Source organism: Biomphalaria glabrata, chromosome 1 (assembly GCF_947242115.1).
Source record: "Biomphalaria glabrata chromosome 1, xgBioGlab47.1, whole genome shotgun sequence".
Lineage (NCBI taxonomy): Eukaryota > Metazoa > Mollusca > Gastropoda > Planorbidae > Biomphalaria > Biomphalaria glabrata.
The window spans coordinates 42,428,751-42,440,175 of NC_074711.1; the positions used below are offsets into that span (position 1 = coordinate 42,428,751).

General features: G+C 32.8%; 1 protein-coding gene across 1 annotated transcript; it reads left to right on the forward strand.

Moving 5' to 3' along the window:
• The first annotated feature begins 2,825 nt into the window (after window positions 1–2,825).
• Window positions 2,826–10,182, forward strand: LOC106057774 (proteasome activator complex subunit 3-like). The gene is made up of 10 exons (XM_013215095.2): window positions 2,826–3,006; window positions 4,403–4,435; window positions 4,892–4,954; window positions 6,060–6,152; window positions 6,501–6,564; window positions 7,227–7,339; window positions 7,489–7,557; window positions 7,657–7,779; window positions 8,095–8,181; window positions 9,515–10,182. Exons 1-10 carry the CDS (start codon window positions 2,968–2,970, stop codon window positions 9,593–9,595), a joined length of 765 nt encoding a protein of 254 aa, XP_013070549.2. The 5' UTR covers window positions 2,826–2,967; the 3' UTR covers window positions 9,596–10,182.
• The last annotated feature ends 1,243 nt before the right edge of the window (window positions 10,183–11,425 follow it).

The following is an 11,425-nucleotide window of genomic DNA, read 5'->3' on the forward strand; positions in this document are numbered from 1 at the left end:
ACGAAATGTGTCGATATTTTGAAAGAAACAAAAAACTGTTCACGGAGTGCTGACAAACCATTATAATATTATTAACCAGGAATATATGTGATATGTGAGCAGACACTTCCCTGGAGAAATTGGCAAAGTAATGAAACTGGTGATGAAGATGACCAAATCCATGGTACAGGACCGGCCTAAGATAGTTGGGGGCCTTAGGCGAAGTGAATTTGGTGGCCCCAAATTAAAAATGGAAAATTAAAAAAAAAATAAAGTGAAAAAAAAATTATTCATTGTATTCAAAACCTAGTGTACCGGTACTCCAGCAATAACACTGAGGACAAATTTCGCTGTGTCTTCTCGAAAACATTATTTTTGTATCCTGTACGAGGACTCCACAAATCGGAGACTGTCCAGTTTGCCTATGGCTGTCCCTGCATTGCAACTAAAAACTCTTTACCATCGCTAATTAAGGTAGAGAGTGAGTAGCCTACGCAGGTATTCTGCTGCGTATCTGGTTCGTTGGTTATCGTGAAGAAACGTTTTAACTTTTTCTCTCCGTAATTATTTACCACATTCTGGTGGAATCAACGCTGGTGTCGTCAGTTAGGAGAGAAAGAGTTAAAGCGTTTCGCCTCATTCTTTGCTGAAATAAAACATTTCTTCCATTAAGAATAGGGCGTCGCCAGGATTTTTTTTCTGGGGAGGATTTTTTCTCTCTCTCTCTCTCTCTCTCTCACTCACTCAGACAGGACTTGGGGTGGAGAGCTCCCGGTCAACGCCTATTTGCTGGATAAAAGCCTTTCCAGTTATCAATCGGATAAAGGCGCCCTTGGCGCCGATTCCCTACTATAGCGAAGGTACCATGTTGAACTAGACATAGTGTTGTCCAGATCTCAAGATCAGCGACAGAAGACCTGAAGATGGTCAAGAATACCTAATGAAACCTGAAACAGCAGTTTATGGACTTTTGCATATTGGATGTTACCAATATGTGCCACAGGCATGTCTTCCAGACAGGGTTGAAAATTATTACATGTTTGTTAACTAGACCTCCTGAGGGCCTGCAGCTCATTTGCAAAGCATCCATCGAGAAAGTCTTCTGATAAAGAAACGTGTTAGACCAACAGTCTTGACGACAAAAGTGTGAACGCAGTTGTGTGTGTGTGTGGTGGGGGTGTCCGGACACAAATTAATACAGAGCATATTAAATAGTTTGAAATTGAATTGAGAAATCGAAGAAAAGCAATTTTACGTGCTAATAACATTTTTGTTGTGGCGGGAGAGCTGGGGGGTGGGGGGAAGCGGATAAGTAAAAGTGACATTAGAATGCATTGGGGGGGGGGGTAGGGATTTATAAAGCGAATCCTACGAAATCAATTCTAAAGTTTATCTTAAAGAAATTAAGATGCGCAATGTAAAATAAATTAAAAAAAAAAAAAAAAAGGAGGTTCCAGAAAGAGAGAGAGGGGGGGTTATACCGTTTCATTTCATTGTAATGTAACAGATACAATAATTCAAAAAGTATGTTCGGGGAAACATTAAAATGTAGCTCGTTTATTGAACGTTTAAAAAAGGATGGGATGTTCCGGACATAATTAGCGTGGGTACAAATCAACGGGCTTAGCCGGTACGTGTGTAATGCTGGTTAATGTTAATTCAAATGAAAAAAAAAAAAAAAAAAGAGGGACAGGCCATCACTGTGGAAGCTTACAGAAAGACTTCTAGCATAAAAAACACTATATAATGCCTTTGAAACACTTTTTTTCCGATTAAAAAAAAATTCTAAACGGATTAGTTTTCATCAACATTCAATCAACATTCATTACGTAAATTAGGATTTCAAATATATTATAAACTTATTTGGTATAATAATAACTGCACATTTCTTTTATTTCTCATTATATCCTTAAAATCCCCCACGGACCCAACTGTAGTTACAGCGATCCCCTAGATGCATGCAGATGGCTAAGGTGGGGGGAGGGCGAACGAAATTATTTTCCCCACTGTTAAAAGTTTGAGAAACACTGATCTACAGTTTATTAAGACATATGATCGGTCTTTATATATTTTTAATTGAGGATGCATTTTAGTATGTGTTTCAAACGTGATTTTGTGGCAATAGCAAATTTTTACACAAACCTAAAGACTTGCAAAGTTTGTTTTCTTAGCGAAGATAGATGTAGGCCTAATAGCTAATCAATTTTTCGCTAAAAGAAAAGAAAAAAAAAATCTCTTAAAAGTGAATCTGAAACACGATAAGGCATCATAAAACAAACGACTAATATAGGCCTATTCGATAAATAAAATGTGACACTTATGATAGTAATACCACAAATCTTTATTGTGTAGTGGCTATTTGTAGATATTTTGAGTTATGTAATACAATCTAGTTTTTTTCTTATTAAACTATATTCTTATTATTTAGCACAATCAATTTATCTTATGTTATATGATACAGACGTTACTTCAAAAAAGAAGATGATTACGTCCTACGCGTCATGCATTTAGGCATGCATATTAACCAATGACCTAAATTCTGCCAAGTCACTGGTTTTCTTTCATGCTCTAATAGCGCTAAGGAAGAAAGAGCATTTGTACAAATTTGTCCTAACATATGGAACGAGGATTGTGTCTTTATCTTTGTGTCTTTCTGAGTATTTTATTAAATTTTGTTTTTGTATTTGAAGATTAAGATATTTATTTCTGGCAAAAAAAAGAGGGGGCGCCAAAAAATTTGCATCGGGTGCCAGTAACCCAGTTATGCTCACTACGCCTCTGATGAAAGAGATTTTTAAGATTATATTTTATTCCAAAATAGAAAAGATCGAAACAATCATTTTGCCGGAAATCATAAAGTAGTTTCCCTTGTGGAGCCAATATCAACGTGAAGAGTTTACTGTTATTTTTCTTATTATTTGATCTAGTCAAAATAGATCTAGATTGTAGTATATAGAGTCTATCGAGAAGTCAGAATACATTTTGAATATGACAACAAGATCAACCGCTAAACTAGATTCCAAAAAGGTAGATCTAGATTTCTGATCTAGATCTAGAATAGAAATTATTCTGCTACTTGGTGACTGACTAACTAACTGACTTGGCCTTGGCTTGGTCTTACTTTGTCCGACTTGCCCACTTGGACTGTCACACAGTCACACACAAAAAGTTCAAGTTGAAGACAATGATTATGAAAGTTGATGCCTTCTTGAAATAAAAAAAAAAAAAAAATCTGATTTTAAATTTTAATTAATTTAATATCAAAATATGATTATTTATAATATTTAGATTAATTAGATCTATATTATTATAATAGATAAATTATATGATAACAATGCACAATCATTCACAATAAATGGTGATACTGATACTAGATCTAGAGAAATTTAAGTGATAGATTCTAGAACTTAGAATACTCTACTTGTAGAAGTTGTACTACTAGAGTTTACTAGAATTAGTGATGGATTGCTAGAACTTTTATTAGTTTTAACTACCAATAAATTAATAATAAACATTAAAATACAAGAAAAGTAATAAATTGTTCTCCATAATGAAAAAAATTGCAATTCCACATTTGGTTGAACAAAATTATTATTAAATTAACAAGACACTTTTAGCATTTTATTATTTACACAAAATAAGATAGTTTTGGACTTGAGCATGCAAAAATGAAACAGATTGTCCTGACTGGGATTTAAATTTGTGACCCCTCGATTTTGACACCAGGTCTCTTATGAAACATCAAAACGTTTTATAAGCTTAATAAGTACCCTTTTTAGACATGTGATTTATGGAGCACATGATGTCATTGTCATGTTTCTGTGGCTATCAGTTAACGAAGTTGTGGCCGGCACAGCAATCAACTGCCTTTACTTTTCCTCAACTAATGTCATTTACCTATGTAGCTATTAAAGTTGGGTAAAAATACCAAAATTCAAAATTCCAGTCTTCACCAAGAATCGAACCCAATACCTTCAGTTTGAAAGCCAAGCATCACCACAGCCCTATTCTTAAGTCTTATATATAAATATATACAAATATAAAAAAGAAAATGTCTAGTTTAAAAACTCAAATATATTTAATTCACTAAAACAAATCTTTATCTAGATTTATATCTATTATACAAGTAGGTTTAAATTTAAAGGCCTCAAAATCTAGTTAAACAGATGCTAACTTCCAAATCATATGTGATTCCAAATGAAATAAAATTGCTAGAGCTTAAAAGGCTTTTGAAATGTGAAATTGTGGCCTTTCTGAAAAGACTTGAATGAGAGAGTCAAGATAATGAGCCATATGAATGATAAAATACCACACTTCTACTTCATAAACCTTTTCAACTTTTAATAGATATAGAGAATTTTACTTTTGGAAAAACTTGTTGAAGTTTTAAATTATTTTAATTTGTCTTTAACTTTACTTACAGGTGACAGAATTTATTGAACAGTTCAAAACTGAGGTAAATACAACCTAATTGATCTTTGATAACCTAATCTACTCTATATAGTTTTATAGAATACATTTATTAGGTATTGTCTTTTTTTATTGTGATGAAAACAATCTGCCAAATTTCAGAACTAAATGTTTTAGATTATGTTTCTTTGTACCATTCTAAAGTAAGAAACTATTCAGGAGCTAATCAAAATAATTCTTGCAGTCCCAAATCATCTTTTCATAGTGCCTGTAATAGAAAAGAAAAAACAATCTTATAATAATATTAGTAAAAAATAAATATTTTGATAGGAAAAAACAAAAATTAAACCTGGTTTTTGTTTTTTGTCTTACATTTGAAATAGTGAAATAGAGAAAATGTTACTGTTATCAATAGAGAAAATGTTGCTGTTATTTTAAGTTCATATTTGTATAAATTAAAATTATTATTTGGTTTACATATCTGTATTTATTTATTTTTTAGAGTGAACAGCTTGTCAGAGAAACATTTCCACAAAAAGTTTTGGAGATTGATGCTTTATTTAAGGTAGAATTAAAGATACAATTATATCATTGATCCAAATAAATGAAACTGTAGTTTAATTACGTTTTTTTTTTTAATTATTATTGTAACAATGGACACAAAAACAATATAAGTAACATAAATTATAGCTTTTATATAGCGCTACTTTCATGCTTATATTATACTCAGAGTGCTATGGTCCAATCTCGTTTGTGGACCAGTGAGCTGAAGGGGTATCTGGGAGAAGGTTTTCGTGCTGCCTTTAGGCGCTCTGTAAATGCAACTCTGCTCGAGTCAGGTGTTGAACCTTGAGCTCCTTCATAGGTAGCCAAGCCAAGTTTAAGCATACTTACCCTCTTGACCACACTTCCCACTATAAAACAATATAACCTCAGGTGACAAAATAAGTGTTTGTTACTTTTACATATAGGCACTCCTAGCAGGTCAAACACACACTTATACTTCCTATCAAAACACAACAGTGACCTTTCATTAACAAATATACAGACCATGGTTATTAACAGACTTGGGAATGGGAATCTTTGTTGACTTGTTTTGTATCTGAGTTTGCATTTATTCTTGACAGCTGGTATAAACTGTGTATATGTATCCATGTAATTAATGAGTTTTAAATAACATGCAAGTAATTTTTTAAAAAGTGGATAAAATGAGAGAATAATGACCTAGCTATAATAATTAATGAAACCTTTTAACAAAATTCTAAAATAGCAGAAAATTATCTCGATTTTATACAGATTTTGAATATTTCACCTTTTTTTTATTTAAAAAAAATTATCTTTTGGCATTCTCTTCTATGAAAAGAAAAAGGTCATTCTCTTAGTATGCCATAATAACTGTTAGTCAAATTATTTACCAAAAAGGTTACAATAGTGAAATATTGATTTTAAAAGCATTTAGTTTTCCAGATCTGACATTTCTATATATGTTTGACAGTTTTTACGTACATATATAATGAAGCTTAAAGAAAGGATGAGCTTTTGTCAAAAATGGTAGTTGTGGTTGCACCAATATTTTCTTATATGAATTTCTTATAAGAAATTAAAACTTATTTTGTGTTTTTGTTTATCTATTGTTTTTTTTTAAATCCCCTATTATTTTTTAATTGCAGCAAGTCAAGGGAGAAAACCCCAAAGATGTTGAACAAGAAGCTACCATACCTTACCCTGTACCACTGGAGGAAGCAGAAAATAACTCCACAGAGGTACCAGTCAAAGTCTCCAATTGGAGTAGTTTTTTATTTTAACATCTTCATAGCAGAGTCTGGATAACTTTGTGTTAAGAGTGAAAAATACAAAATGATTGAGACGATTCAAGTTTAGATGAAAACTATTTGTCTAATTCTATATTCTACATTTAATTTACTATACATTTTGAACTTCATACAAATTCTTTCATTGATCTCTAGGTTGCATATTACTAAGTTTGTTATTAATATTTTTTTTATTAACTATTTATTTCTTTTAATTTTTGACTTTTTCTTTTTTTAAATTGAATATTGTAATTAGGAGCTTCGAAAATTTCAATTGAATGTAATGATCCACTATTTCAGCAACCCATTACTAAAAAGAGAAAAGTTGAAGCTGATGTCAACAATCACAATTCCAACATTTTAGGTAACATTACGTTAAAACTTTTTAAAACGGGTTGCCTGAATCAGTTAGGAAAACAAATAACTTAGTGGAATTTAAAAGTTAACTTTTTTAAGTAGATTTTTAAAACTGTAATTAACACATGGATACACCCAGCACATAATTATCAATTTTTTATATAAATTGTAAGATGTTTCTATTAGTCTCTGTTCTAAAAGTTCTACTGCTTTTAAATACAAGACTAAATGCACATGGATACCTTGTTAATAATTGCTAAATTTTGGATGTGATAGCCATGTGGTGCAATGGCTTGGCTGCTGTGGTGATCTTAAATTACTGAATTGGTCAATTTCGCTTGTTCACACTTCATTAAACTAGCAGCTTATAAAATGTCCAAGACAGACCTTCCGAACTATTGCAACTGTTACAATTCAGGTCTCAAAGGTTGTAAGTCATTGTAGCTTTAGTGTAACTATTTTGGAGTTTAGGTAAAGACTTTTCTGCTGGCTACCCAAGACTATTGTTAACAGAAGCAGGTAAATTTAAATATCATCTGCCCCATGAAACATAGATTTTAGACATATAACTTTATCTTGTTGGTCCACCCTATATCTCTATAATCAAGCATTTGGACAAATATCTCTCTCATTTTTGTGAAGTATAATTTTGTTTCTTCCATAAATCAGGCACTAGAGTTTTGGTATTTCCTGGTGGTTCAATTCCATTCAACAAATTTGTACACAATTATTGTGAGAAAGCTAAACCTTTAATGCGAGGCCTGATGGAGCATGCCAACATGGTGAGCACAGAAATTAGAGTTGTCTTTGTTTGGGTTTTCTGTTCATTCCTCTTGGTATAATTAGGGATGTATACTTTTTTTCTAATGTTTTAAGTCTTTTCAAATATTTGTGTATTTCCGTTGTAACACTTAGTTTTTTCTTTTTGTAGGTTAGAATGTGGATTAACTTTTTGATTCCTAAAATTGAAGATGGAAACAACTTTGGCGTTTCAATTCAGGTCTGCAGGCTTTCATACAAAATAGAATCTGAAACATGTAATTTATATGTGCCATTTTGTTTCTTCATTTCACTACCTTGTAATTTCTTGATGTTTCAGGAAGATGTTGTTGCTGAAGCAAGGCAAGTAGAAAGTGAGGCTGCCAGTTACTTAGACCAGATATCTCGTTACTATCTACAGAGAGCCAGAATCATTTCTAAAATAGCTAAATATCCACACATTGTAAGTTTGTTCATTTACTTCATAATGCTATAATGAAGTAGTTGACTTAGACAAATTACATGATCATGTGTAAATAGGTGTATTAAAGTACAGGGCCTTGTAGACTATAGCTGTCAGTAGTGGTGGCACATGACTTCTAGACCATAGCATCAATTGTTGGCATTCTGACTGTAATTTAACAAAAAAAGAGCTGTTCATCCAAGACCATATATAACTAGCTTCAGGGGCCTCTAGAACTTGAAATATAAGAATTGCATAGAGAGTTTAAGTAAATTAGTGAATTGAAATAAAAAAAAGTAATTTGTTTGATTTTAGGAAGACTACAGGCAGTCAATTAAAGAATTTGATGAAAGACAGATGTTGAATCTTCAGAATGCCATTTTAGAAATGCGCAATCATTATGTAAGTTTTTAGTAAAAGTAAAAAATCATCAGTTAATTCCTTCTTGAAAACTATTGCATAGTGTGTTAAAAATCCCACGTTTTATAGTTCTCTTGTTTTTTTGTTTTTTTTTGTCTGTTTTTTAACTACTTGAGAGGCACAGTGAGACATCATTCAAATGCACCATAAACTGTTTCAATATCTACAACTATTTATTCTTTAAATAATAATTATTCCAAATGCACCATAAACTTTCAACATTTATCACTATTTTTCCTTCAAATAAGTATTCAATATTTAATTTTAAGGGGCAGAGTAGCTGAGTGGTTAAGTGTTTGGCCTCTGAAACTGGGTTTGAATCTCAGTGAAGACAAGGATTTTGAATTTTGGGATTTTTAGGGCATCCCTGAGTCTACCCAACTCTATAGGGTTCCTTACTTTAGTTAGGGAAAGTAAAGGCGGTTGATTGATGTGCTGGCCACATGACACCCTGTTAGCCAAAGAAACAGATGACCTTAATGATAATAATAATAATTTAATTTATAGAGCGCTGCTAACAAACGAAATGTAGGCTCAAGATGTATGGCTGTCATAACATTACACACATTAACACAAGAACTAAAATGACAAACTAATCTAAAAAAGTTTTGAACAGATAGGTCTTAATGTTTTTCTTTAATGTAGTGTAGCATGTTGTCTGTTTAAGATCAATGGGGAGTGAGTTCCAAACCTTAGATCTGTGCACTGAAAATCCTGCAGACCATAGTTTTTGAGGGAGAAACGTGGCACCACTGAAAGCATTGAGTCCATTAAGCGCAGGGCTCTCTGAGGGACATATGAAGTGATCAGTTTACTAAGGTACAAGGGCAGTTCTTTATTATAGATACACTGATGACAAAGTGTAGCCACCTTGTATTTGATTCTTGCTTTCACAGGAGCCAATGGAGTGTGCGCAAGAGAGTAGTAGCAGAATCTTTTCTTGTTTTTCGTAGGACTATTTGTGCTGCGTTTTTCTGAATTCGTTGCAGCTTGGCGATTTTGTCATAGGGTATACCGTATACTTGCTATCAGGCGTTTGGTAGTGAAGGTGGGAGATTATGAATGCCACAGCTATTTTTTTTGTCGACTCCGTTGTTAAATACTGTCGGATCTGGCCTAATCTGCGCAGCTGCAGATAAAGACCCTTACAGAGCTGATTTATCATCTGCTTTATAGATTGCAAGGTCTGAAAGGGGATCTTAATTGTTATTACTTTATAGAACAGTTTATATTGAATGGATCCTTAATTTAGTTATAGTTAAATGATTAGATTTACTTACAAAACATAAAACAAACTGTTGTTCTGTCTTTGCAGGCTTCTCTTCATGATATCATTATGAAAAACATTGACAAAATCAAAGTTCCGAGGTCAGCCAATGCACAAAACATGTATTAAGTGGTTGTAGCCTGTCTTGTACATGTTGGACATTAAACTTTTGTACATGTTTGTGTAGTATTTCTTTTGACTTAATACAAGTTTTATGGACTAATAGTCATTCATGTTGTTCACTTTAAATAGAAAATCTTTGTCTACACAGAAATATCATCTAGAGATCGTCACATGTGCTGATAGTGGCATAGGAAGAAATATTTGTTTGAAATAGCTTAATTTGTGATGAATTCTGCTATTGAAATTGAAGCTTGATCTAGTGCTAATGAAAATAATTTTATGAAAGAAGCAACTTTGCAGAAATAGAAAAATATGAATAAAGCTTTATCTCGCTGCCTGTTTCTTAGTACCAACTATTAATGGGATAAATGCTTTTCTTTTTTAAATGTTGACCAAAAATGTCCTGAGAAAGGTTTTCAATGACTGGAACCTTTGAAAGCAAATTAGCATACAGAAACATTGCATTTAATGTGTTCAATTTGTTTTTAAAATGTTGGTTTGGATGCTTGTTCTGGTGCAGGATTGTTTCTTTGTACTTTGTCACCATGTTGTTTTTTAATGAAACAAAACTAAATAAAAATGTGCTTACAAAATGTTGAATTTCTTTTTTCACTTAAAAACAATACGTTTGTTCATGTTGGGGGTAAAACATTATTCCAATGATTTCATGATGACCATGTAGATTGATTTTTGAGGTTAGTAATCATGGTCATAGACTAAAGAATTAGAAAAATCCTTGCCCAAGATGTCAGTACTGAAAATAGTTGATGCACATCATAGACCTTTGATCAAACTTGTCCAACAGTGCTAGACTTTAAATAAACAATACAACTAGCAGCTGACTTAGAAAATCTCAAGTTCATGGAAGGCTTCAAATGTAGAAGGGAAACTTTTCTCCATACATTTTTACTTGAGTTTCTCTATGTATAGATCAACCCCCCCCCCCTTTATTTTTAGAAGAATTGACTAAACACTTCAGCTAATTATTTTTTAAATTGCGTTAGTATTCTCATCACTTTTTAGACACATTCATTTTTTGAACGTTTCAGAATTTAAAAAAATAAATTACATTACATAAATTATAACCAGAAAAATTAGGTACACAATATTCTAGATATTTTGACCTAACTATATACAAATTAAATAACTATTATTAGAGAATACATATCTAGATTACTAAGAATCTAAAGACTGTTGATCGAGTGTAAGTCATTGTACAGGGACAGTTTCTTAAAATTTCAGTGTACCTGTATCTGTCGGAATTCAGTGACTAATTTTTTGCTCTGATTTCGTTTATGTTAGGTGAGATTTTAATACTAAACCACATGGGCGTAGCCTTGATTTTTTCGGGGAGTGGTTGTGGTTGGGGGGATTTTTTCTCACCCCCCACATACACACATACCGTATATATTGTTATGACTTTGCCATGCGCACCGCCATCCAAGATAGTGCAGAAAGAAGGTGCGCACTATCTGTGACTAAACAAGTCGGATGTTGACTTTAGCAGACTAACGATTTCCGCCCAAGTAGAGAGCCAATATGGAGATGCTGTACTCAAGGCAGATGCCCTTTGTGTTTGTCATGTCTCTATGTAAATAAACGTCTATGTGCCTCGTTGAGTTGCCTCACTTAAGTTATTACAATATATTGTTATAACACCGTCATCCAAGACAGTGCAGAAGGTGCGCACTATTAGTGACTAGACTGAGGAAGGATGTAGACATTAGAGAAGAGAGAGCGATTTCCGCCCAAGTCTAGAGCCTCGATGAAGATGCTGTGCTCAAGGCAGATGTCCTATGTGTTTGTCATGTCTCCATGTAAATAAACATCTAGTCT

Excerpts from the sequence above, each read along its gene's own strand:
- LOC106057774 (XM_013215095.2), top strand. The coding sequence starts at position 2,968 with ATGACAACAAGATCAACCGCTAAACTAGATTCCAAAAAG. Across the intron at positions 3,007-4,402 it reads CTAAACTAGATTCCAAAAAG|GTGACAGAATTTATTGAACA; the intron begins GTAGATCTAGAT and ends CTTTACTTACAG. Across the intron at positions 8,182-9,514 it reads TAGAAATGCGCAATCATTAT|GCTTCTCTTCATGATATCAT; the intron begins GTAAGTTTTTAG and ends CTGTCTTTGCAG.